The sequence below is a fragment of the Kogia breviceps genome, chromosome 3 (assembly GCF_026419965.1).
Source record: "Kogia breviceps isolate mKogBre1 chromosome 3, mKogBre1 haplotype 1, whole genome shotgun sequence".
Classification (NCBI taxonomy): domain Eukaryota; kingdom Metazoa; phylum Chordata; class Mammalia; order Artiodactyla; family Physeteridae; genus Kogia; species Kogia breviceps.
The window spans coordinates 87343025-87364464 of NC_081312.1; the positions used below are offsets into that span (position 1 = coordinate 87343025).

Sequence of the window (21440 nt, forward strand, 5' to 3'; positions counted from 1 at the left end):
CTGGGCAATTTTAGGGAAGACGCTAAGCAAGACTAGTTGAGCCTAGAGCTGTAAGGTGATAAAATGGTTTTTGTCTTAAGTTACTGAGTTTTGGGGTAGTTTTTTATACAGCAACAGATAAACTGAAACATCCTTTCATTCAAAATCCTTGGGATCAGCTGTGTTTTGGAATTGAGAATTCTTGGGACTTTAAGAAGTTAATACGGTGCATATGCCACATGTTAGATAATACCTCCAGCAGGGCCTAAGACATAACCAAACACTTCTGTAGCAAAATGTATGACTATTTACACTAGATGGGATAAATGGGGATTAGAGTCTTACCATGTCGGGTTTTGCTGTCAAACGAATCTTGGTGGCAAAGTTATAAAATTCTTTTTCATTTCCAAAACTGTGGATGACAGATTGTGGACCCATACTTATCTCAAAGGGTAAGGATTAAATGATACAGTACATGGAGAGCACGTAAAACAGTGCCTGGCACATAGTAAGTACCATTACTGATCACTATTATTTAGAATTCTAGGATTTGGGGATTGGGTTGTATTGGGCACAAAGTCTAGGAGAGCCTGACCTGATCATAATCCTCAGGGCCAAAGGGTGCATCCTGCTGCAAAATGTGGTGCAGCCGAGCCTTCACCCGGTGCTGGCAGCTGCTCAGGGAATCGCCATCACTGTCCAAGAGCCCGTTCATGTTGGCACTCTTCACCATTTGTACCAAAATGGGTGTCAGCTCCCCTTCTAGAGCTAGAAGGCCCTGGAGGGGAAGCACAAAATCTATTAGTTTTCCTTCCAGTCTAGTTCCCCTAGGCCTCGATGGTCCCAGAGATCAAATGAGAGCTGGCTTGGGAGTTGGGGTATAGGTTAAGGGGCCCACCCCACTAATTATTCTCAGTAGTATAGAATGCAGTCAGTACATACAGCTGATTCACTTTGCTGTACAGTAGAAACTAACACAACATTGTAAAGCAACTATACCCCAATTTTAAAAAAAGGAATGCAGTCAGACACAAGAAGAAACTTCTCTAAGTTGGCACACAAACACTCTGAAATTTCCAACTAGTTCTCCAAACTCTGCTTCTCTACCTAATGGAAGCTGGGACTGTGGGAGAACTGTAGTGTGCACCTTAGCAAAGGCTGCAGCAGTCATCTGGACACGGCCCTCATCAGAGGCATAAATCTTGAGATCATGGCGGAAGGTGCTATGGAGGCGAAGCAGCCCACACCCAGGGAAGCCAGCATAGTCACCTAGGGGCAAAGGGGAAGATGAGGAATGGATGGCTATAAATACCCAAGAATGCTCATTTCCCCTTTAACTTCCCTATTGTCTCTGTCCCTTGTTTCCCCAACTTATTCTCTAATCATTTTATCTCAGCCCTGCTAGGTATTTACAAAACACTCACCCTGTCCTCCAGGGTACATGCAGCGGAAAGCTCGCCCGAGCTCCTCAGCCTGAACACGGCCAGCAGGGGTCAGTTCTCCACCCCACTTCAGTACCAGCAATAGGGATGGGGCCAGAGCCTCCCCCTGCGGATCTGCGGGAATAAGGGGCAGTGAACAGGCCTAGATCTAAGGAAAAGAGTGGGGACATCTAAATGTTAGGTCTTCTGAGGAGCCCGGAAAGGTAATTTGGGATAGAGGTCATCTAAGGGTTCAAGAATAAAAGATGTGAGTGGTAATGGGAAGGGGGTGTTACATCTTACCTTGCCCCTCATTAGAAGCTTTTACTCCATGAGGGTAGTAAGTTAACTGCACCTTCCGGTTGATGCCTGAGAAGTGACCATACCTGCAGGATAAACGCACAGTTTACTTTATACCCCAGCACCCAGTTCTCACTGCTAGTGACCCCCCTTTCCTATTCCCTTTCTCACATCTCCAGCACAGATTTCAGCTGCTCCAGTTTCCCAGTCTTCTCCTCAATCTCACCACCTGGTTCTTTTTCCAGTTCAGCCAATAGCAGCCTTGTGATGTCCAGCACCTCCTGGAGGAAACAACAGGGTATCCGTGCAGGAGGCCAAGTCCTGGCTGGTCAGGCTTCCATCCTGGTCTCTCACCGAGGCCCCCAATCCCACACCCTCTATCTTTCCATAGCACTGCTCCTCCCAGCCAGATCCATCACCTTACCTGTAGCTGCTCGGGTCGCTTCAGTTTTAATTTCCCTGTCTTGTAGCCACCATGTTTTTCAAATAGACTAAAAAATCTGAAGAAATAAGGAGAAGCTTCAGTATGGGCTGAGACAGACAAGAGCCTCTGGGAGGTACCCCTCCCCACTTCCCTCACAAAAACCTATTTGTCTAGATTAGGATACTCTGCCCACCTTGGGTGTGTCACTTCCATCTTCATCTTCTGCTTGGGGGTACGATCCCCATGACGGATAATTGCAATGACGCAACGAAGTTCCATCCTAAGATAGGGAATGTTGTTAGAGCCTCTCCCCAATCCCACCACCTCCCATTTCATCCTACCCAACGGGTCAAAGAACAGAGGAAAAACTATCTGAGATTAGGAATAAAGGTAGGCTCCACCAGTCAGATGGCACAGGGTCAGGAAGTAACCACTGGTCTGACACAGATGCCTTAAGTAGGTTACTCCAGATTTTTAACTTTTACTTTTGCTCACATAGTGCCAGATGTGGTAGGGACAATGGGAATGTCCTCAGCCTCTGTGGGGATGGACCATGGGATCTGGAACTGCGGGGCAAGCTCCCGCATTATGGTGTTCCTAGAAGGAGAAATGCAAAGAAGCAATGTGAAAATGAATGAACCAGAACTACATATATGAATGAAGCTACAAAAACTAACAAGTAGTTGAAAAATACATTAATATAAAATCTAAAAACATGCAAAAGCCACCCCATATATGTAATAAAAATATGAATATATAAATGGGAATGACCAAATAAAGGACTGGTTACCTCTGGGGGGTGGGAGGGAAGGGGATACAATTAGTAAGGGGTATGTAGGGGCTTTAACTATATTCTTTTTAAAAAAAAATTATTTCATTTATTTAATTTTTGGCTGCGTTGGGTCTTCGTTATTGCAAGTGGGCTTTCTCTGGCTGCGGCGAGTGGGGGCTACTCTTCCTTGCAGTACGTGGGTTTTCATTGCAGTGGCTTCTCTTCTTGCAGAGCATGGGCTCTAGGCACTGAGGCTTCAGTAGTTGTGGCTCATGGGCTCTAGAGCGCAGGCTCAGTAGTTGTGGTGCTCGGGCTTAGTTGCTCCGCGGCATGTAGGATCTTCCAGACCAGGGATCAAACCCGTGTCCCCTGCATTGGCAGGCGATTCTTAACCACTGCTCCACCAGGGAAGCCCTATATTCTTTTTTTTTTTTTTGGCTGCGCTGTATGGCTTGTAGGATCTTAGTTCCCCGACCAAGGATTGAACCCATGCCCCCTGCAGGGGAAGCTCGGAGTCCCAACCACTGGACCGCCAGGGCATTCCCACCTTTTTCACTTTTAAACCATTTTTACGATAGTTAAAATACAGGCATACCTCGGAGATATTGTGAGTTCAGTTCCAGACCACCACAATAAAGTGAATACCGCAATACAGTGAGTCACATGAGTTTTTTAGTTTCGCGGTGCATATGAAAGTTATGTTTACAGTATACTGTAGTATATTAAGTGTGCAATAGCATTAGGTCTAAAAAAATGTACATATCTTAATTTTAAAATACCTTATGGGGCCTCCCTGGTGGCGCAGTGGTTGAGAGTCTGCCTGCCGATGCAGGGGACATGGGTTCGTGCCCCCGTCCGGGAAGATCCCACATGCTGTGGGGCAGCTAGGCCCGTGAGCCATGGTCGCTGAGCCTGCGCATCTGGAGCCTGTGCTCCACAATGGGAGAGGCCACAACAGTGAGAGGCCCGCGTACCGCAGAAAAAAAAATACTTTATTGCTAAAAAATGCTAACCATCGGGATTCCCTGGTGGCACAGTGGTTAAGAATCTGCCTGCCAATGCAGGGGACACAGGTTCGATCCCTGGCCTGGGAAGATCCCACATGTTGTGGAGCAACTAAGCCCAAGTGCCACAGCTACTGAGCCTGTGCTCTAGAGCCTGTGAGCCACAACGAATGAGCCTGCGTGCCACAGCTACTGAATCCCGCGCACCTAGAGACCGTGCTCTGAAGCAAGAGAAGCCACCACAGTGAGAAGCCTGTACACCACAACAGAGTAGCCCCTACTCGCCACAACTAGAGAAAAGCCTGCGCACAGCAACGAAGACCCAACACACACAAAAATAAAAAAATAAAAAAATAAATTTACTAAAAAAAAAAATGCTAACCATCATCTGAGCCTTCAGCAAGTTGTAATCTTTTTGCAATAGTAACATCAAAGATCACTGATCACACAGATCACTATGACAAATATGATAGTGAAAAGGTTTGAAATATTGTGAGAATTACCAGAATGTCACACAGAGACACGAAGTAAGCAAATGCTGTTGGAAAAATGGCGCCAACAGACTTGCTCGACACAAGGTTGCCACAAACCTTCAATATGTAAAAAAACGCAGTACCCACGAAGCTTAATAAAACGAGGCATGCCTATAAAGTAAAAACTTTCCAATTTTCTTCTTTAAGCCCATTCTCCCCAGCTCAGACCACTATGCCCCTTACCCCAGAATCTTGGCACAGTCATCGTAGTATTTCATCGAATTCTTGACGAAACTGAAGCCATTGACATCACACACAAAGGAGTGACCATTGGCACGAAGGAGGTCAAAACCACAGACTGTTTGCTGCAGGAGATAAAAGCAAGATGAGAACAAGAGAGCCACTCTTCCTTCTCAGCACCCCCCTCATTCCACAGCCCCTCTCCTGCATCCCTCTCCCACCCCGCCCCTCCCCCACTCCACCCTCCCACCCCCACCCCCGCACACACCCTCCCCTTCACCACCAAGGGGACTTCCTCCACCTTAAAAGCTACGCAGACTTTCCTGGCCACCAGCTTTTCCATGGCAGTCAGCATGACTGGATATCGAATTTCTTTCCCCTCACTGTCTCTTTCGACCTTCCCATCCAAAGCTGGAGATTTTCTGGCTTCAGCATGGGCATAGTCTGGTCCCACTGTATACACCTGCAGGTACATAGCATCACTGAGTATGCCCACAGCTCACCCTGCATATGAGAAGACAATATGAGCACTATGTCTGTAGACTAGTTTCACAGTTAACAAAAACAAAAACAAATCCCCAAGTTTTATGAACAAGGAGACTGACATTTTTCTTACTGAGCTCTAATTTAGTATCATTACGAAGGTTTCTCCACAGGACTCCAAAACTATTGCCTAGTCCTTACTAAGAAATAACTTACCAACAGTATTCCATTTTCCATGTCACTCTTGCCCTTGCTCTGACAGTGACAATGTAAATACCTACTTCCCCCACTTCTTACCTTCATCAGCATATGAAAGCCAATCACATTCATACTTTATTTTCTAGGACCACTTCCATACACTTCCACCTGCTTCCCAAGCACCCCACCCCACCCAGACATTTATAACCTCTTAAGTCCCTGTATCCACCATAACCTTGACATCTGTGCCATCTGTTGGCATAAACTCCTCATAGATGTACGACCCTGTCTTCCGGACGCTGCTCTCAGGAGAGTAAACGCTGCTCCGGCTGCCAATCTTCAGGAGAAAAAGAAAGGAAAAATAAGTTGCCTCTAACTTGTCCCCAAATCCTCCAGCTTCCCTCCCCACAGCCTCATTCTCGCCCTTCTACTTCTCTGCCTCCCCAAACACCCAAATGTCTCCCATACCTTACGGAAGAGGCGCTGGCTTCCTCCTCCAGCTGAGCTGGGGTAGTAGATGTAAACATTGTGGTCCTCTGCACTCACTGGCTTCTCCACAAAGGGCTTGGGAAAGACGGCTCCATTTACCTCCACCTGGTCTTCACCCTCAATCAGGTTGCACTCTGAAAAGTAGGCGTGTGGTCATTCCTAGGGCCCAAGAATACTTCCATCTCCCACTTCTCTGAGTTGTAATCTCCATAACCCTCAAATTGCTATGACCATATCTCACTAATAGATATGGTAATTAATATCTATATAAGAGGTCCAAGGTTCTGTCCAAAGACCCATGGCTCTAGCTCTACCCATAATCCAGTCACCAAAGCCTCACTGAGCCGGGTGGTACATAGGAGACGTCTAGAGGAAGGAGAACTGGGCTAAGTCATAGAAAGCAGGGCAGGACTGGACAAGGCCAGGTACTCACCCTCAGGCCGGGCAGGGTCTCGGTTGAGCACAGCATATCGAGGCAGATCAATACCCTCCTCCTGCAGGATCCGGTACACCTCCCTCCTGTCACCCCCGAATAAATTAGCTGGGAGAGGTGGGGGATGGTGACCAGGGGAGAGGCTAGGGATTTCATTCATTCAGGAACTGGGAGACACCCGTGTACAGAACTCAAGAGAGTATGGTACAAAAATTAAGCATGTTTGTTTGACTCTGCCCCTCCCAGAGTGGGTTCTCTAAACAGGCATGATCTCAGGGCCACCCATCCCACCAGTCAACAGAAAGCTATACCTATCCTGGATGTAATACTGCATAGCCAGGTCATTGATAAGAAAAGGGTTTCGAAGCTTGGAATAAGCAACAGCTTTGTCCAGAGGAAAGCCTGGGATGGAGAAAGGAAATAGAGACCAAAGGAAGAAAGTGAAAGAGACAGTGAGAAAACAGCAAGAGAAATAAACATATTAAAGCTATTAGTTGCCACTGAGCTCCACTACCCATCCAACCCAGCACTCATCCTCCTGCCCAACTTCCCAAGTCTAGAATATCCATCAGAAAAAAGTAAAACAGAAATTATTTTTAGGGTCCTTCCAAAGACCAATTCTGTCAGAGACCCTAAGAATCTTAGAGCTGTCCTGAGGTTCAAATATGGGCTTTAAACTACCCCCGGCAACTCCTCCAAGATGTAGGGAGAACAAACCCCTTTGCACCGTTCCCTAGTGTGTTGGGAAGAGCTGATGGCCTCTTTACTATTTGACAGCAAGAGCCTCATTTCCCAGTCCAGCATTCCCAACACCATTACTTCTCATTTTCCTTCACACACACCAACCTTTGGAGTGGAAAGAGATAAGGCAGTGGCAGGATGGCCAGTTTTCCACAGGTTCATTGAGGATCACATCTTCTCCCAGGATGATAACAGTCAGGTAGTCAAATCTGCAGAGTCGCTCTAGGATTTGGGTCATAGGCTTGGACTTGGATTTCTTGGTCATGGCACAGATGCCCACAATGATCTGAGGTTCAGGAGGCTACAGAGAGGAAGTGCTGTCAGGTACTTCCCACCTAAACCATTCCTATCAGGGAACACTGTCTCATCTCCTTAGGGCACAGAGTTTCTTGCCAGGACTTTGGACCTATGGGGTTAAGGTTATCTCCTAACTTAGGCCTAGATTGGGGTACCTGCAGGTACTCCTACTGCCACAGTAGAAAATGTGTACTCGGGCAGAAGAGTAGGAGAACCAATAATAATGAGACAACAGCAGGAGGGCATAAGGGTAGGGGCTTCAAAGAGAGGCAATCTAACCAATCTCCACTGCCCTTCCCCTTAATCAGAATAGGGCCTGTTTATGACAGGGAGTCTGTGCATTTGGGAAGAATGGGGAGAGGTGTCTCCATCCTATGGAATTTCAACTATGACAGGGGTCCCAGAACCAAGTTACACCGTCTTCCCTGGTCTTACCACTTCATCCTCCTCATCCTCAAGGAGCTCGCTGTCACTCTCTTCTGTCCTCATGCCTATTCCACGGGTGCCCAGCCCCTCATCTCCAGCTCCAAGGAAGAAGTGGGCTGTGGCGCTATCGCCCTCACTGGCCGGCAATGACCACATCCCCGCCGGAGCACCCACTCATCCCGCTCTGCAGTGGAGGGTATGTATCCTTGTTAGTTCAGAATCCAAGCCCCATGGCAGTGGGTGGGGATGGGGGATGGGGGATGGGGAATGAGAAAATAAGAGGGAACTACAAGGGGACTAGGGGAAACAGGAAACAAAGCTATGGTGAGAAGGATCAACAGGAAAGGAGGCATGTGGGCTATGACTTGAGATGACTAAAGATCTCTAAGAGAAAATCGAGGTCTCCCTTTTCCTCCCTGCTCACCCCACCCCCAACCATGAGACTGGTAAGAGGATCAGTAGATTAACCCTTACAGTGCTGGCATGTCCCTGATTCTGCCAGCAGGAAAAACCATTAACTCCAGCAGCAAATGGGAAAGGCAGTTCCTCATGGAAGGCTACTGTTGATTCCTACCAGAAGAGAAGGTTAGAGTGACATTTCAACTTTGGATTCATTCCAAAATGTTCCTGGCCCTTCTCCACTTCCCCACAGTAGTGTTGAACTCAGTGATTTAATTCAAGAGCAGAGGAATAAGTTCATTTGCCTTTGCTCTTAACCCCTATCTTCATTCCTACCAAGGATTAACTCAAAAAAACATTGGTTGAGGGCACCCTATGTTCTAAACATTAAATCAGAACATTAAAATCCCCTATGCCCCATCTCTCCTTCACCTGCTTTACCTTAAAAGAGAGATGCTCAGTTCCAGAAAATCTGTTCACGGAAAGAGGTCTAGTGCTAGTTGGGAAGTTGAGGATACAGGCATCCATACAGCCGGCTCCAACCCATTCTCAAACTGAACTTTCAATTTTCTCTCTACCATCTCAGGGTACAACAGACACAAGGCTGGTCTAGCCCAAGGTCCTTCATACCAGAAGCTACAATGGAAAAAAAATCCTGCCTAGAGCCATTATCAGTGAGAATATCTCAAGACTTAAAATTGAGTCAGAACAACCTGGCAGTTCCACTTCTGCATACATACACCTGCAGCAGTGGTTCTTAACCAACTGTAATTATACTGTGCAAAGGACATTTGTCAGGAGACACTTTTGGTTGTCACAACTGGGGAGATGCTATTGGCATCTAGTGAGTAGAGGCCAAGGATGCTGCTCAACATTCTAAAATGCATAGGATATACCCCCACAGCAAAGAATTGTCCAGTCCAAAACGTGAGTGGTGCCAAGGTTGAGAAACTCCGCTGTAGAGAAACTCTCCCACATAAGACGACATTTGCAAGGATGTTCATAACCTTACTGCTGGTAATGGCAAAAACCGAGAACAACTCAGATGTCACAAGTAGAAGAATGGATAAATATAATGTTGTGTTTACAAATGGTTGACTAACAGCAATTATTAAAAATGAATCGGGGGGATAAATTAGGAGCTTGGGATTAACATATACATACTACTATATATAAAATCAGTAAACAACAAGGACCAACTGTATAGCACAGGGAAATATACTCAATACATACTCAATACATTGTGTATATATATATGTGAATCATTTTGCTGTACACCTGAAACTAACACATTGTAAATTAACTATATTTCCATTTTTAAAAAATGAATCAAAGCTATATATAACATGGATAGCTCCCAAATGCAAACTGCAGAAATATACATGCAGAACAATTCCACTTGTACAAATAAAAAATACTACATACGTTTATGGCTGTATACGTAATTAGAAGTATAAAAACATGTGGGAAAGAAAAACATCAAATTCATGATAGTGGTTACCTCTGAGCAGAGGGGAAAACAGAACTGAGAAGGATTCAAATGGAACCTCACAACCTTATCTATAATGTTTATTTCAATTAAGAAAACTCTGAAGCAAATATACAAACGGTTAACATCTGTTAATACTAAATTGTGGGGATACGGGTATCTGTTATTTTTTTTCCAAAAATGAAATTGAGTCACATCAGCAATTTTCTACATTCTGCAAAAGTTCTCAGAAATACTGACCAATGGCTCTAATGAAAGCCACAAACTCCTTAAGTAAATGGAGTAATTTAGTCTTATAGATTTTTAGTCTTCAATATTTACTTTCCATATTTTTATTTTAAACCCTTCCATTACAAGTGAGTTTGCAGCTTTGATTATAAAGTTATAGCTAATCTTTATATAGATCTTGACCTTTCTAGTCTTCACCATCTGCTTTTCTCTGTTGCTCAACCACCGTGAGGGCACAACATTCTCCTTAGGCTTAACATTTTCAGTTGTACACTGCAGGTCTTATACATACACACTCCTCCTGATTATAGTCTGTTTCCTTGAAATCCTTTTTCGTGACCTGACCCAATTTCCATGACTTGTGACATTCCCAAGGTCCTTGTATAGTTTAAGCAAGCAGAATTTTGTTGCACGCTTTATCCTTTCTCTGAAGCAGGAGCTTTCTCTATGTCTAAGATTCCTAACTAACCCTCCACACTTTCTTCCACTAGGTCTTTCCTTGTTTTCTCCTGAATGTACACTGTCACATTCTTGAAATTCTATTATAACTCTATAACAGGAGATGATAATTGAATGGCAGAGAATCTGTTCACAAATATGGAGCTGAAGAGAGATGAAAGGTCTAAATTCATAGTTAACAAAGCAGAAATAGAAGCCTGACAGAAATAGCTATGAAATAAGCCAGGATTTATTTAGATGTACCTCTGCGAGAAGCTGGGATTTAATGTGGTGTTCCAAGAGCCATTGCCCTGTTTTCTGTGCTCTTCTCCCCTTCCCCCTCTCCCTTAATACTTTGTTGCAAAAGAAAACTTCAGACTCTACAGTAGGCTAAAGGGCAGTCTTACTGGGGCCTGAATCAATGTGGAAGGGAGCGAGGGAGTGGAGGAAGGAGGAGATAGTATAATAGGTAAGGAGAGAGGGCGGGGCAGGTGGGCAATCTTCTCAGGAACATCTATGTTAAATCAGATCTAGAGAAGGGACTGAAGGGAGGGTAAACTGTGTAACTTCTTTATCCCTTAGAACTTAGGGCTGCTTTCCTAGTCCTCTAATTTCTTTAATCACCATGCACTTCTGCACTTGATGGAGGGCTCCATCAGTGATGAAAGAGAAAGGTCAGTACAGAGTCAGGCGGGAATACTTCCAACACAGTTAAAAATCCTCAGGCCACAAACACTATCTCCTTCAACAGTGGACCCATTCTCTCCTTGATGCAGTTTTTAATGTTTCATACATACCCTTATCCTGCCACTGATGAACTGTGCTGATGCCCCTGTTCTCGGTATCAACTCACTCATACTGCCTTCTTTCCCCAACTTACTAAAAGGACTCTTCACTGACTCCCCTAACTACCACTGCCCCCTCCTACATCACTAATCAACCGATCCAATCAACAATACAATGAATCCTCTTGCTCATTGACTCCCCAGCCTTAAACAGTTCTTCAAACCCTCAGATGAGTCACCACACTTGGTAACAAATTTATACGGAACCCTCAATGCTCCCCCGCACAGACAGTCTGAGAGCCACTCCTTACCGACCTGCCTTCCCTACAGGCTAACCTCTCTCCTCTCTGCAACAACCCCTTCCTCCAGCCGAGCCTCCGGTCTGACTCCATTCCCACGCCTCCTCACACAGACCTGCCCGCCCTGACCCTCTCCCCGGCAGACTCCCCTGGCTCAGCAGGACCCCCTCTTCCTCACGCAGACCTTCACACGCCAATCTCTTCTCTCGCTGACCCCCTCCTCTCCGCTCTCCTCACTCAGCTCCGGGTCACGATTACCACCTCCCATACCGACTCCTCTAGCCTTTTGCCCGCCCCCGCCTTCCCCGCCTCACTCTCCCTTCGCTGACATTGAGGCCTCTCCGCTGGGTCTCTTTCTAGAGCTGCCCCCAGCTGCTCCTAACGAGGGCCCTCGGCACCGAAGGAGCCCACTCTACCCAGTCCACCCCCTCAGATACCGCCCCCAGCCCCCAGCCACTCCCCCACCGCCCCCGGCCCTCACTCACCCGCCTCCCTGCGCTCGCGCACCCGAACCTGCCGGCAGCGACACCTGACAGCGGCCCAATCAAAGCACGACTTCTCTTCGGCGCCACCAATCAGCGGAGGGCGCGCACCGGCAGCAGAGTCAGGCTGCGTTGGCCGGCGCTTCTGTGCGGAGGATGGTGGCCTCTCGTGGTTCTGGGGAGGAAGTGCAACCTGTTGTTCTTTTTCTGATTTCTAACTGCGTCGCCACAGTCCAGATGCTTGGTCTAGACAGAGAATTTCCAGTGAGACGAAGTGGGGGGAAGCGAGATGTAGAGGAAGAGGCATAGTCTGTGCCATTGCACCTCCATGAGGACAAAACCAAGTCTTCTGTTCGTTCTGTAAAATAAAACGGGATATGATAAACGTAGAGATCCAATAAATGTACGTTGCAAATGTTAACGGACTAGAGGACTGAAAGGGAGGCTAGAGACAAAAACAGAGACAGAAACAAATCAGAAAGTTAAGGGAAGGAAAAGAGACTTACTTATGGAGGATACAAGACAATGGATGGACTTGGAAGGCTGAACAAGTGGATTCTTATCTCCACACTCTGCTTGCTCTCTTGCCTTTAATAGCTGCGCAGCCTTTGACAAGTCATTGAACTTCCCTCAGCCCCTCTTTTCTCACCTGTGAGAGAGTGGGACTAGAAACCCTAACTCATAGGGTACTGATTATATGAAAGCATTTTGTGTATGTTTGTACTGTTATTATCTTTTCATCCTCACTCATGTTTCCCTGGTCAAGACTATTCCAAGTTCTGTCACCCAATGCAAGTTTGTGTGCCCAAAGCACAGTGAGGCCAAACAAACAAAGGCTGGAGTGTGGAGCAGAGAAAGGTTTATTGCAGGGTCAAGCAAGAAGAACAGGTGGCTCGTTCTCAAAAACCCCATTAACTCCCTGATGGTTTTGGGGAAAAAGTTTTTATAGGCAAAATTTGGGGTGAGGGCTGCAAGTGTGTGACTTTCTTCTGATTGGTTGGTGGTGAGGTAACAGGGCAGTGCTCCAGAAATCTGTTATTCAGCCTGAAGTTACCATCTTCCACGTGGGGGGGTGGGGTTAGTTCCTACAGAAGAACTCAAGGATATTGTTATGAATATTCCTCTGGGAGGAACCAAGATCCTGCTTTAATTGCTGCACTATAGTTTTTTGATTGTCCCTCCTGTGTTTCTGTATCCCTTCCCTTCCCTGATTAGCAACTGTTTGAACAGTTGCTAATCAGGGAAGGTCAAGGAGGTTGAATGAAGCCTATTTCCTACAAACAAGAAACGGGGGACACAGAAGGGATTTGTACCTGGGAGGGACCCACAGCATCCTGCTCCATTTTGTCCCTGTGTAAGCAGATAGGTTAGGGAGTCACCGGAGAAAGAGAACCAGGAATGGCTTTCTCGATATAAGAGAACCCATTTTGACCTAAGCTATTTTGTGATATAAGCCTGGCCACAATGCTTGCCCTTGAACAGGTCTCAGTAATTAATGATCTTAAGGGAGGGAATGCGGAAACAAGGGAGGAGCAGTCAAGAAACAACAGTGCAGTCTTGGGGCAGGGCCCTGATTTCTTAAAGTATATACATAATAATTCATCTTTGAGCCCCATAGGTTCCTGCTCAGTTTCATCCCTTCATGAATATGCATGTATCCTTAGCTGAAAACTTCACAGATTTTGCTGTTCCAGGAGACGCTGCTTTGGGAGAGATCCCTGGTGTTCTCCTTACTTGTGGCACATAATAATAAATCCTTCCTTCTCCTGATCTTTGGCTTGGTTGTGTCTATTGGCTTGACACCCACCAAAAGGTGAACCCAGTTTTCAGGTAACACAACTGCAGAACTCCATCTATTCTCTGATTATTGCTGTCTTACCAGGAGAAGAAGGAGCTGATGGACCTGGAACAGAGGTAATTGAGGTAATTGCTGTCTTGTGGGTACACCAAGGTAATGATACTGAGCAGGGCCCTGTGGGGCTCCTGGGCACAGACTTTCTGTGTCCCCCATGTCTTTCATTACAGGAAATAGCCTTCATTCAGCCTCCATGACCTTTCCCTACTTCCAATGGGCAGGTTCAAGCAGTTGTTAATCAGGGAAGTGAGAGGATGCAAGACAAGAGAGAAACAGTCAAGAGAAATAATAGTGCAGCCTTGGGGCAAGGTCCTGGTTCCCCATCAATGGACACACACAAAGATATCTTTGAGCTGTTTTGCAGATACTGAAACCCCCTCCAGGTGGGTATGCTGCCCACAGGCATGTAGACCCCCAGACCAGCTGGAACCTGAAGGTTGATGTTGCTGACTCCTACTTACCTCACCACCAACCCACCAGAAGAATGCAAGCCCAGCCACTGCCTTGATCCTTATCAGCTACCCCCTGACCATGAGTGCCCTGACTAGAAGACCACTCCCTATTCCACAGGGAGGGGGGCACAGCTCTTGAGGTGCTAGCCTGCTGTGTTCCCTCCAAGAATAAAGCTACTATTTCTTTCCCCTCCAAAACTCTGTATCTCATTTCGGCATCCGTGTACAGAGAGCCAGTATTTTGTCATCAATACCTGAAAGAATGGGCTAATGCCACTATGCCTACCCCATCTTAACTGACCCTCCATACTGAAGCCCACATCTCTATTTCAGCTCCAAGCATTCATTCTCCTTCTGCCAGGACAAAGGTCAAGTCATACTCAAGTCACACTTGGAGATGTGGGAACAAAGCCCTCTCAAATATGAATATGCACCTTGTGAGGAGAGAGGAGAAGGGACCAGGCAGAAAGCAGAGATTCCTTGGTGACCCTATGCCCTTGGACACCCCTCCTTACAGTCTGGATTAAACAGCATTAGGGAGCCAATAGAGGAAACACATGTGGTGGTTGGGGACCTGTGCCTGCCTGTTTCCGTCCTACACCTCGTCATCTCACCACACCCTTCACGTCACCTTACACTCCCCTTCAGCTCGGGAACTGGGAGCTACAGAGAGTGGGGAGAAGGGAGAGGAGGAGAAGGAAGCATAATAATTCCTTGCCCAACTCCAGCCCCACGCCCAGCACAAACAACAGGTAGGCAAGCCTGCTGAGAATACTCAGAGGGAGTCCTGTGAGCAGCAAACTGGTTGGAGCCTGGAAAAGACTCTGAGAAGTAAAAGATCAAAGGTGGAGTAGGAGATGGGGAGGAGGGCAGAGGAGGGGGAAAAGTGGGGGATCATGAGAAGTGGAGGAAGGAAAGAGCAGGGCTTCAGACTTGGGGGCAGGGCAGGGGCGGGGCAACACAGCACAGATGGGGTAAGAGTTCATGTTTCCCTGATTTCTCTCCGGGAATCCTTCCACAACCTTATAAGGAAAGCACAGGTGTGACAGGGAGGAGCTTTGGTCCTCTTCCTGGTTCTAAGGAAAAGGTGACCTTGAGCCAGCTGGTGTCTTTCTCAGTGTCTGCCTGTGTGTTTCTCTTTGTCTTCCTCTGGTATATGTGTTTATTCCACGGTTCCCCGAGGCCACCTCCCCTGGGAAGATGGAGAGGTTGCTGAGGCAGGCCGAAAAAATGAGAAGAGGTTGGGTAGTGTCACGCTTTCACACCCACAGGGCGACGAAACGGGTTTCCTATTAAACCGAGAGGCTTAGGGGAAGGGTGTTCGGGTCTCTCCTGTCCCCTTGGGTGCTGTCCTCTACTTGGTGCTGAAATCTGGGCGACCTCATCTCAGGTGGACCCGTTCCCCGGCCTAAGACTGCGAATCTCCAGTCCCCCTAATCTACCTGGTGGGTGGTGCCTGCCCTCTGCCCCCGCACACCTAGAGCCGTGGCAGGCGGGAAGGCGGGGCCTGCATGAACCCCACCCCCGGAGACTGCAGCTCTGCTTCCCTCTCCTGCGCCCGACCGCCGCTAGCTCATTGCGCCTCTCCTGCAGCCTGCTCGGCACCGGCTTCCACTCCTGCTCCAGCCTCCCTCCATTTCGGCTCCAGCCTCGCACCCACCTCCGGCTCTCAGTCAGCCTGTTTGCATCCTCCCTCCCGGTTCCTGCCCTGAGCCAGCTCCTACTCCAGGATTCCGTAACCAGACCCTCAAACCATGGCTGGTCCCTTCTCTCGTCTCCTGTCTGCCCGCCCGGGGCTCAGACTCCTGGCTTTGGCTGGAGCTGGGTCTCTAGCCGCTGGGTTTCTTCTCCGCTCGGAACCTGTTCGAGCCGCCGGCGAACGACGGAGGCTATATCCCCCGAGGTATCAGTGTCTCAGGCGCCCGGGTGAGGGTGGGGGTGGGGGACGGGTAGGTGCTGACGGGGATGGAGACGAGGACCTGGGCAATAGAGAAGGGCTATAGTCACGAAGGCTCTGGAGTACAGGCGCTGGACAGTCTGAAAACCTCAGTGGGGTGGGGATGAAGGCCAAAACCATAAGGTGAAAGCATTCCTGAGGACTTGGAGCCCGCAGTTCCCACCCGCAAGGCCAGCTCTGGCCCTGTGAGTTCTGGCTGCACCTACTCTGCCCAGATTCCTCATTGAGAGACCAGGAACTATCCTTTCCGCTCTCCTCCATCTCCTTTTCCTGCTGTTCTCTCCCGTTTCCTGAATTCCCCTCCTTAGTCTTTCCCCTCCCCCCATCCCTAATGTGTCCATGGGAGGAAAGAACTGAGCAGATCTGGGAGAATTGAGCCTCCAGCCAGAGGAAGCTAGAACTCCTGGGAAAGAATAGATCCTGAAAGTCCCTGATGAAATTACCAAGGTTTAGCCTCCCTATAACCTCCCCTCCACCCGAGGAACAAAGCCAGACATGCTCCCAGCTGAGTGCATTGGGTCTAGGCCCCCTGTGCCCTCCCTCCATGGTTACTGGTACCCCCTCCCTAGTGCTGAGTACCCAGACCTCCGAAAGCACAACAACTGCATGGCCAGTCACCTGACCCCAGCAGTCTATGCCCGGCTCTGCGACAAGACCACACCCACTGGTTGGACGCTAGATCAATGTATCCAGACTGGCGTGGACAACCCTGGCCACCCCTTCATCAAGACTGTGGGCATGGTAGCTGGTGATGAGGAGACCTATGAGGTAGGGGGCCCACAGAGTTTCCCCGGTGACCCAATTCATCTCCCCAGTAACCCCAGCTCCTTTCCCCCAAAGACCTCACTTTCCCTTGAGACTGGACCATCCATACTCATGTTTTCTAACCCAGTGAAATCAATCCACAACTAAAACTTGGGAAGGGATTCCCTCTCCTTAACCACCCTCTTCCTCTGAACTGCCCCTCAGGTATTTGCTGAGCTGTTTGACCCTGTGATCCAAGAGCGACACAATGGATATAACCCCCAGACGATGAAACATACCACTGACCTGGATGCCAGCAAGGTAGGTCGAATATTCCACTTTTGACTTGCATTGCCTTATGTACAACCTTCTGTTTCTCCAGTCCCTTCAACCATAATTATACCCTGACTCATAGTCATTATACTGCTGAACTTTTAGTCTCAGTGTGGGGAAAGAATTGTATGTTCAGGAGCAGCCTCTGTGGAGAGGAGAGGGCGGATGAGAATGGCCACCCCCGCAAGGTGGGCAGGTTTGGGGGAGGGTTTACAATGCTCCTTCAGTTGGAGTGCTTGCCCAATGGGCTTTACCTTCCAGTGCAGGCAATGAGGACCCCTCTAGTCCTTAAGGTCTCTGCTTACCAAAGGCCCTCAGCTCCCATCCACTGTGTTTCTGTGACTTACATTAATTTCTCTGATTCCCCAGATCCGTTCTGCCTACTTTGATGAGAGGTATGTATTGTCCTCAAGAGTCAGAACTGGCCGAAGTATCCGGGGACTCAGCCTGCCTCCAGCCTGCACCCGGGCAGAGCGACGAGAGGTGGAGCGTGTCGTGGTGGAGGCACTGAGTGGCCTGAAGGGTGACCTGGCTGGACGCTACTATCGGCTCAGTGAGATGACAGAGGCTGAGCAGCAGCAGCTAATTGATGTGAGGGGCTTTGAGAGCGAGCTGGGCGGGAGAGGCAGATGGAAAGAAGAGTCAGGGGAGGCTGAGCCGGATAAGGTAGATGGGCTCTGAGAAGCCCAGGGGCTACTGTGAGGATTCTTAACCCAAGTCCCTTTACTCTCCCCAGGACCACTTCCTGTTTGATAAGCCTGTGTCCCCATTGTTGACCGCAGCAGGAATGGCTCGAGACTGGCCAGATGCTCGGGGAATCTGGTATGAGGCTTAGCTTACCCCCTGCCCCTATAAGTGCCCTTTTTTTTCTATCTCCCCCAGTTCTTGCCCTGCCTCTTAATCCCTGTCCCTCCCTCTCTCCTGCCTTCAGGCACAACAATGAGAAGAGCTTCCTGATCTGGGTGAATGAGGAGGATCATACACGGGTCATCTCCATGGAGAAGGGTGGCAACATGAAGAAAGTGTTTGAAAGATTCTGCCGAGGCCTCAAAGAGGTTGGAGAAGAATGTATAAGGGAACTAGGTGGGAGGACTTGAGGAAAAAACAAATTTAAATAGGTAGATTGACCATATAATTTATCAGCCAACCCAGGATACTTTTGATGGTGAAAAGGATCACCACCAATCACTCTAGGACAAGAGGTATAAACCAGAACTGTCCAGGGAAAACCAGGATATGTGGTCACCCTAAGAATAGGAAGAGAGAAAGAATGTCAGGAATCTAAGGAAGTAAATAAAGCAGTTGCCAAATAATGCAAAGAAGGAGTAAATGAGATGGTGGCTCAGTGCCTGGGGGGTGTGGTGTGGGATGGTGGGATGTGCAGATAAGGAAAAGGTTTAAGCCTGGATGGTTGTAAGGAGTGAGAGATTGGTATGTTCATGATTCTAATGTAACCACCCAGTTGGGAGCCAAGGTAGGCCTTAATTCTGGACTCTGTCATTCTTGCTAAAGTAGCATGTCTAGATTTTAAGCTGAGAGTAGGAGGGAAACCAGGGAAGGTGGAGGATGGAATGGCCTAATTTCCAGAATGCGTTGCTCTGCGTGAGGAGTTGAACTGAATCCTCAGTCCTATATGGATTAGGTCTCCATATTCAATTCGAGATTATAAATCCCCATAAACCCAATCCTTATTGTATGTTCTCATGTATACAGTTCTATTTTGAATTGTAAAGGGAGAGAGCTCCTCTTCCGTTTAGATCTTGGCTGGGAAGTTTCTATTATTTTTAGCAAGTAATTGGTAACATTAAATTATATGCCTTAGTATTCTCATCTGTAAAATTGGGAGAGTAAGACTTCCTACATTTTAAGTTGTGGGGTTTAAGTGAGATAATGCATGTAAATTGCGTGGCCCGTAGTAAGTGTTCACTAAGTGTTAACTGCTGTTACTATTCTAGATGGAAGAATTTCCCCTTGTTCAGCATATACAATATCCCCCTACGCCATGGTTCTTTCTGAACTAGGAACAGCGTCCCCCTTACTCAGGTTAGGTAGTGGTCTTCATGTCCATCAACTCTGGCAGATCTCCAGTCTCTTCAACTCTGATAGTTATCTTCATGATTAGGATGCTTAAGTGAAACAAAAACATGCTTCCCACACTCCTCCCCTACCCTCCACAACTATGAATCCGGCTCTTCTGCTCCATTTTCACCTTCCTCTTGCTTTCTCACATGTGCTCTTTTCCACAGTTAACATGCTATCTTGCCTCTTTCTGTTGCAAAGCCTACAACCTCATTTTCTGGCTGAAAGAATCTTCCCAGCTCTAGGCTCATTAGCAAAGTAAAGACGTCAATGCATGCAGAACTCACTGAATAATCGATCTTTTCTCAGTTCAGTTTACCACCTCTGTTCATCTCCCTAGATCATCCTTAATGCATCATTCCCTCAGGTTTCTCTTCTTCCACGCAGGATATTTTTGCACAATCTCACCATTATGGGCTTGCAACATCAAAATTATCTTTTATGCATGATAATAATGAGCCATTTCCACCAAAAAAAAAAAAAAAGCAGTGTCATTCTTTCACATGCCAAGTCTTTGTTTCTAGACATATTTCTAGAGTTCCTATGGGTCTAGCTAAGGGAAGGCTAGCATATCCCTGACTTTTCACTAACAGAGCCTTTCTGTACTCAGGTGGAGCGGCTGATCCAGGAGCGTGGCTGGGAGTTCATGTGGAATGAGCGTCTGGGATACATCTTGACCTGTCCGTCTAACCTAGGCACTGGACTTCGGGCAGGAGTGCACATCAAACTGCCCCTGCTAAGCAAAGTAAAGGAGTTGTGGAGTTAGAGGGTTGTGAAGGGGGAAGGTGGCTGTGTACAGGTGGGAGGGATTGGGTATTTTGGAAAGGAGCAGACATAGTGTAGCTAAAGAGCTCTGAATGGGTTCAGGGCTCTTTCAGGTCAGACCAGACCCTGCCCCCCAATCTCTATCTCCCCTCTAGGATAGCCGCTTCCCAAAGATCCTAGAGAACCTAAGACTCCAAAAACGTGGAACTGGAGGAGTGGACACAGCTGCCACAGGCAGCATCATTGACATCTCTAATTTGGACCGACTGGGCAAGTCAGAGGTGAGATTCTTAGGGATTCGGGATAGGTCTGTGGGGGTTGAGATGTGACAAGGAGTGCACCTCAGGCATGTAATAGAATCTGAAATGAAATTCAGGTTGAGGGGGGAGGAAATTGGAAATGAGTTCCCAGAGCAGCCAAATCAGTACGGAAGAGAGTCAGATTGTGGGAAGCAGAGATCAAGGGTTAGTGTCCTTCAGGTGGAGCTGGTGCAGCTGGTCATCGATGGAGTAAACTATTTGATTGACTGTGAGCGGCGTCTGGAGAGAGGCCAGGATATACGCGTCCCTCCACCTCTCCTCAACAAGCATTAACTCCCATCCCCAGCAGATGACTCAAGCCTCCCAGGACCTCTGCCATTCTAACAGTGGCCCATTCTCCTTACTCTGGATGCTCCCTTTCCCCCCTCACTCCCTCTGTCCTAGTAAAGACTCCTGGCTACGCTCCAGTTGTGTTATTTCTGATGGTGGGACGAGGAGGAAGTAGGCTCCAGAAGAAAAAAAAACGCAGTGGGATTATTTGTGATGGAAAGAGACTCCAGATATGGCATGCCAGGAACACTGATTCTCAGGTGGGTGGAAAGCATGAGCATTTTACCCATATTCCTCATCAGCTTCCTGAGGATAATTAGATTGCACTTCCATTTGCACTTTATTCATTATTACTTAAAATGTCTTTCCCAACAATCTCTCTTTAACTGCAGAGACAGGCTCATAGCAGGTTGCCAAGGAAGTAGATGGTCAATGCCAGGGCCCAGGAGGGTTGTGACCAGTCCTGGAGACCCCAGGCTGTGCTTCGACCTATAATGAGACAGAGAATGGAAGGAATATCACAGCTCTGCTCCACAGGAGCCACTGATACTTGGAAACTATCTGCCTGTAGACACCTTCACTCCAGGATCTCCCTGAAGGGTTCTGTGAGCCAACCAGTACCAAGTTAGGGTTCAGATTCTGGGTCAGGAGTTGGTGGGTCAAGCTGTGCAGTTGGGAACTCACCCTGCTGTTCTGGGGTCTCCTTCCCCTCATACTGGGCCCATGTAACTGCTCCTCGCTGCTCAGGACTCAGAAAGGCCATCTGCTCAGGAGTGACAGCCACAGCCTGAACACTGGTGAGACTAGATAGCTGGGTGGGGCTGAACACCACCTAGGGGTGGAAGCAGGAATCAGGACATTCACT

The 21440-nt window shown here is 47.8% G+C and overlaps 3 protein-coding genes across 17 annotated transcripts in view; 1 reads left to right on the forward strand and 2 right to left on the reverse strand.

Annotated features, from left to right (window-relative positions):
• PPIP5K1 (diphosphoinositol pentakisphosphate kinase 1) overlaps nt 1-11877 on the reverse strand; it is a 45448-nt gene extending 33571 nt beyond the window's left edge. For 6 of the 14 annotated variants that reach the window (XM_067029125.1, XM_067029120.1, XM_067029123.1 and 3 more), the window contains exons 1-18: nt 11804-11848; nt 8155-8250; nt 7690-7864; nt 7063-7258; nt 6528-6618; nt 6217-6302; nt 5763-5917; nt 5530-5631; nt 4915-5076; nt 4617-4738; nt 2620-2721; nt 2318-2404; nt 2125-2200; nt 1872-1981; nt 1704-1786; nt 1404-1535; nt 1127-1248; nt 575-757 (exon numbers count right to left, since the gene is read on the reverse strand). In XM_067029125.1, coding sequence (XP_066885226.1) covers nt 575-757; nt 1127-1248; nt 1404-1535; nt 1704-1786; nt 1872-1981; nt 2125-2200; nt 2318-2404; nt 2620-2721; nt 4617-4738; nt 4915-5076; nt 5530-5631; nt 5763-5917; nt 6217-6302; nt 6528-6618; nt 7063-7258; nt 7690-7836 — 1956 coding nt within the window. In that variant the 5' untranslated portion in view covers nt 7837-7864; nt 8155-8250; nt 11804-11848. Of the gene's footprint in view, nt 1-574; nt 758-1126; nt 1249-1403; nt 1536-1703; nt 1787-1871; nt 1982-2124; nt 2201-2317; nt 2405-2619; nt 2722-4616; nt 4739-4914; nt 5077-5529; nt 5632-5762; nt 5918-6216; nt 6303-6527; nt 6619-7062; nt 7259-7689; nt 7865-8154; nt 8251-10498; nt 10564-11502; nt 11523-11803 lie in introns of those variants that run through there. The other 8 variants (XM_059059353.2, XM_059059356.2, XM_067029118.1 and 5 more) reach the window with 5 other exon arrangements.
• A 3523-nt stretch (nt 11878-15400) lies between these two features.
• On the forward strand, nt 15401-20708 carry CKMT1A (creatine kinase, mitochondrial 1A). Its single transcript, XM_059059409.2, has 9 exons — nt 15401-16010; nt 16634-16832; nt 17034-17129; nt 17511-17732; nt 17878-17963; nt 18073-18196; nt 19831-19965; nt 20141-20266; nt 20465-20708. Exons 1-9 carry the CDS (start codon nt 15862-15864, stop codon nt 20576-20578), a joined length of 1251 nt encoding a protein of 416 aa, XP_058915392.1. The 5' UTR covers nt 15401-15861; the 3' UTR covers nt 20579-20708.
• Nucleotides 20709-20975: 267 nt separating this feature from the next.
• LOC131753746 (stereocilin) overlaps nt 20976-21440 on the reverse strand; it is a 30031-nt gene continuing 29566 nt past the window's right edge. For both annotated transcript variants that reach the window (XM_067029150.1, XM_059059446.2), the window contains 2 exons: nt 21260-21407; nt 20976-21064 (listed from right to left, as the gene is read on the reverse strand). In XM_067029150.1, the coding sequence (XP_066885251.1) occupies nt 20976-21064; nt 21260-21407 (237 nt within the window). The remainder of the gene's footprint in view (nt 21065-21259; nt 21408-21440) is intronic.

Bases quoted from the DNA above. Each gene is read 5' to 3' on its own strand.
- CKMT1A (XM_059059409.2), top strand. From the start codon at position 15,862: ATGGCTGGTCCCTTCTCTCGTCTCCTGTCTGCCCGCCCGGGGCTCAGA. The intron at 17,130-17,510 runs GTAGGTCGAATA...CTGATTCCCCAG, and splicing joins CTGACCTGGATGCCAGCAAG to ATCCGTTCTGCCTACTTTGA. The intron at 19,966-20,140 runs GTAAAGGAGTTG...TCTCCCCTCTAG, and splicing joins AACTGCCCCTGCTAAGCAAA to GATAGCCGCTTCCCAAAGAT.